Source organism: Prunus dulcis, chromosome 1, assembly GCF_902201215.1.
Source record: "Prunus dulcis chromosome 1, ALMONDv2, whole genome shotgun sequence".
Lineage (NCBI taxonomy): Eukaryota > Viridiplantae > Streptophyta > Magnoliopsida > Rosales > Rosaceae > Prunus > Prunus dulcis.
In genome coordinates, this window is record NC_047650.1 from 3,820,624 (window position 1) to 3,825,426 (window position 4,803).

The 4,803-nt window shown below is 45.1% G+C and overlaps 1 protein-coding gene across 1 annotated transcript; it reads left to right on the top strand.

Moving 5' to 3' along the window:
• The first annotated feature begins 382 nt into the window (after positions 1-382).
• LOC117622699 (beta-amylase 1, chloroplastic) lies at positions 383-4,366 on the top strand. The gene is made up of 4 exons (XM_034353463.1): positions 383-1,395; positions 2,146-2,356; positions 2,994-3,104; positions 3,196-4,366. Exons 1-4 carry the CDS (start codon positions 809-811, stop codon positions 3,994-3,996), a joined length of 1,710 nt encoding a protein of 569 aa, XP_034209354.1. The 5' UTR covers positions 383-808; the 3' UTR covers positions 3,997-4,366.
• The last annotated feature ends 437 nt before the right edge of the window (positions 4,367-4,803 follow it).

The following is a 4,803-nucleotide window of genomic DNA, read 5'->3' on the forward strand; positions in this document are numbered from 1 at the left end:
AAATCAGGTACAACACCTGAACGCCAAATAGATCATAAACGTCAAGGCTTGAGCTGATTCATTGGTGGGCCACCCATCCAATCGACCTATACCCTCACCGTCACCATAAACCGCGACACATACCGAAACAAGCCTAGCCTTACGTGTCAAGCACTCACTGACACCGCTACTCATCGTCCGCCACGTGTCCTCTTTCCCTTCCAGCGCTCTTTCTCTACCGTAGAAAACAAAACGACAACAACAGTAACAAGCCACCTCCACAACCAGTCTCACCCAACTACATGTCTTAAGCCTTAAGGACAGGTTTCTCTCCCAGTGCCAGTTCCTCTCCTCCACGTGTCAAAGCGGCAAGGCGGCAAAGCGCGTTAGCCAAAAGTCTGGAACCTTCACGCGAAGCGCCATCGCACCGTCCAGACTCGTCGGCTCATGAGCATCCCGAGCGATCGTAGCCGTCACATTTTCGGCCGCGAAGCCCGCTGCCACGTGGAGTGAAGGACACTTGTCGGAAAGGTAGCGGACCAGAAAAGATTATTTAAATCTTATCCAAACCCAGTTCCAAACCAAGCTCTTTCGTTTCTATAAATGCAGGAGCTTCACAATCCTGCCTTTTCCCACACAAAATTTTCAAATCCGAAAAAGATCTGAAAAACAAAAGCTACTGTGACTTAACTGAGAATCTGAATCTCCAAAAAGCCAAAAAATTCACACGCAGAGCCAAGGAAAAGGCAGAGGTCCAAAATACAGCTTTTTCTCCTCTTTAATTTATTTCCTCTCACTTTTTAGGCTTATTTTCTGTTTGGCTTCGGAAATGGCGTTGAACCTAACGCACCAGATCGGAGCACTCGCCGGAGCATCGATTTCCACGACAGATACGAACTCATCCTCCGTTGAATCGGTGAACGCATCGCCGAAGTGGAGGTCGTCGACGCCGAGCCTGACGTGCAAAATCCAGAGGCCGGACGCGATCGACGGATTGTCACCGCCATTGAGCCCTTGCCGGTCGCCTCTCGGGTCGACCCGGCCCGATCTGTCAGCGGCGTGCCAGGCGTTCGCGACGGAGATGGAATCTCCGGTTTTGGAGCACCAGGTGAGGGGTGCGCAGAATAAGGGGACGGGGGTGCCGGTTTACGTGATGATGCCGTTGGATAGCGTGACGATGAACAACTCTGTGAATCGGAAGAAGGCGATGAACGCGAGTCTTCAGGCGTTGAAGAGCGCCGGAGTGGAGGGTGTGATGATGGATGTGTGGTGGGGTTTGGTGGAGAGGGAAGCGCCTGGCGCGTACAATTGGGGCGGGTACGCGGAGCTTCTCGAGATGGCGAAGAAGCATGGCCTCAAAGTCCAGGCTGTGATGTCGTTTCACAAGTGTGGCGGCAACGTCGGGGACTCTGTCACGTGAGTCTCTCTCTCTCTCGTGTCATTTTCAGTGTTCATTGTTTTCACGTTTTTCTGATTCTCTCTCTCTCCCCCTCACTCTCTCATGTCATTTCCAGTGTTCATTGTTTTCACGTTTTTCTGATTCTCTTTCTCTCCTCCTCTCTCTCTCTCTCTCATGTCATTTCCAGTGTTCATTGTTTTCACGTTTTTCTGATTGGTTTTAATTTTTTCTTTCACGTGCGACTTTGGAGCGTGGGTGCACGCTCTTGTGTGAACCAAAGTACATTAGCTTTTGTCTGAATTTGGCTGAATAGATTTTGCTGGAAGTTATTTTACTTGAGCAGTACATCTAGGCCTGGCTTAACAACATTTTTGCAAAAATGGATGTATACCAGTTAGAAAAGTAACTGTTGGGTCTTAAATTTGTCATTATTTTTTGCAATTGGGGATAGTGAAACGGTAAAGTTCTCATGATTAGGTATTGATAAACTGTGATTAACGTTAAGAAACATCATAACCAATATGATCATATGCCATCCTTCTTGAGTGAAAGCTGTAGTTTGGATTGGGGTTGTTAAAATTGCGTTCATTGGATTTGTTACAAAAAATATAGATTAGGTTTTTCTTTTATACCATTACCAAAAGAGATGTCTTATTTTCTATTGATAATGGCATCTATAGCAACATTGCACTTGAACATTACATTGTTGTATGGGATTTTGGAGATTTGTGGCGCCTTGGTGAATAGTCTATTTTTTATGAACACAGTATTCCTTTACCCAAGTGGGTTGTGGAGGAGGTTGATAAGGATCCAGACCTTGCATACACTGATCAATGGGGGAGGAGGAACTGCGAGTATTTATCACTTGGCGCTGATACCCTCCCGGTCCTTAAGGGCAGGACACCCGTGCAGTGTTACTCCGATTTCATGCGTGCCTTCAGAGACAACTTCAAACACCTCCTTGGTGACACCATTGTGGTAATACTTCAGGCTTTTTATTCTTACTAGATGAATTCAGTTGGGTGCTTAAGAGTTTCATAGTTGGTTGATGGTGACTTCAATTTTCTGATAGAGTTTATTGTGCTATTGAAACTATCCCACTATATAAAACTTAATAATAACCGTCTCTCTTGTTAAAGCATCTCCTCTTGTTAAAGAATCGATTTGCATGTGCCTGAAAGATGGATACATAAACTGTTTACACTGAACCAACGGTGCAAGAGCTTGTTGGTTCATAGCAATTGCCTTAGGAAGAAGTGTTTCTAACGTGTCTTTATTGGTTTGCTGCACTTTGAACCTTGACGTTGACTTAACTTTGAACCTTGAAGTGCTTGAATAACTTGTTTGTTCTTACCTTGGTGGTAATGTGCTATCAGATGCTTAGGATAAATTCATCCTCTGGCACATGCTGAAAAAACATATTGCTACAAGTTCACTTAAAAGGAATGTTAAACAGAAAAAGAAAACTCAAACCTCTGGTGGTTAATGAATGGCTTTTATTGTTCGTTAAGACTATGCATTTGTCTGCAACCGTATTCAATCTTTAGTTTTGTAACATTTGAACATGCTGCCACATGCCTTTCCTGTTTGTTAATTTTCAATATTCCTAATTCAGGAAATCCAAGTTGGAATGGGGCCAGCAGGTGAGCTTCGTTACCCTTCATATCCAGAGCAGAATGGGACATGGAGGTTTCCCGGAATTGGTGCCTTCCAATGTTTTGACAAGGTATTTAACTCTCTCTCTCTCTCTCTCTCTCTCTCTCTGCTTGTAGCTTTTTGTTTCCTAGAACATGACTAATATATGTAACATGATGCAGTATATGCTCATTGGTTTAAAAGCTGCTGCTGAAGCTGCTGGCAAGCCAGAATGGGGAAGCACAGGCCCCACTGATGCCGGTGAATATAATAAATGGCCAGAAGATACCCCGTTTTTCAGAAAAGATGGTGGCGGCTGGAACAGTACTTATGGTGAATTCTTCCTCGGCTGGTATTCTCAGATGCTCCTGGACCATGGTGAGAGGATCCTTACCTCAGCCAAGTCTATCTTTGAGAATCACGGTGTGAAGATCTCAGTAAAGATTGCAGGCATCCACTGGCATTACGGAACCCGGTCCCATGCCCCTGAGCTGACTGCAGGGTATTACAACACACGATTCCGGGATGGTTACATTCCTATTGCTCAAATGTTAGCACGCCATGGTGCAATATTCAATTTCACTTGCATTGAGATGCGTGACCACGAGCAGCCACAGGAGGCTCAATGTTTACCAGAGAAGCTTGTTAGGCAAGTGGCTATGGCGACTCTGAAAGCAAACGTACCACTCGCAGGTGAAAATGCATTGCCAAGGTACGATGACTACGCACACAAGCAGATATTGGAAGCATCGTCGTTGAACATTGAGGGAAATACCGAAGGCAACCAAATGTGCGCGTTCACATACTTGAGGATGAACCCGCACTTGTTTCAGCCTGATAACTGGAGGCATTTTGTGGCATTCGTGAAGAAAATGAAGGAAAAGGGCAGTCACAAGTGCCGGGAACAGGTCGAGAGGGAAGCTGAGCATTTCGTACACGTTACTACACCTTTGGTGCAGGAAGCTGCCGTTCTTATGCGCTAAGATTGCATAATTTAGGCTTTAGCTAGCTTTGCTTCTACCGCCCTCGAAACTATCTTATATATTGCCTGGCCGCATATAAAGGTCAGATAATGGCAATACTTCAATCCCTGGTTCTTTTTCCATAGCTCATTTATTTAAGTTGTGGCTATGGAAAATGAGTGGGGCTGTGTACCATAACATGGGCGGTAACTCTTATATCCCCAAAAACCTTATCTATTATCATGCTAATATTATACATGATTTAAGCAAGTTCATATATAGTTTTCTTGCATGCACAAGTCTTAAAGTGCCTGTTGTACAATGCCGTTAGCCAAATAAGAATGTTCACTCTTCCTTTTATATATAACTATGGAAGACTCAGTTCTAGTGATGTTTGACTCTTTAGTCTGTGGCGTGTGTGTGGTACTCTTTCCTCTTATGAGGTTTTATCTCTTTGAATTTTCCTCATAAACAGGAGCGGATTCACAGAGGAGCAAGAGTGGTCAATTGACACCTGCAACCTCTGAAATCCTCCATTAGAGCAGCCAAACTTGACCCTTGCAAAGTGTTCGACGAAATGCCCCAAAGGGGCAACCTGTGTGCAGCTGGATGGGACTATAAGTGCTGGGCTTTCGAGGCTGGGAGATGGAGAGGAGGGATGAGAAGGAAGAAGAAGAAGAGTGTCTCATTTGGTGGTGGTTGTGGAAAGCAGCAACTGCTGCTTGTGGCTGGAGGTCGTGAGCTTGATGAGGTGGGTGCTGTCAACGCGAAGGAGCTCTGGAACCAAGTCCTAGACTAAGCAAAGTGATGGGCATGTACTAGACTAAG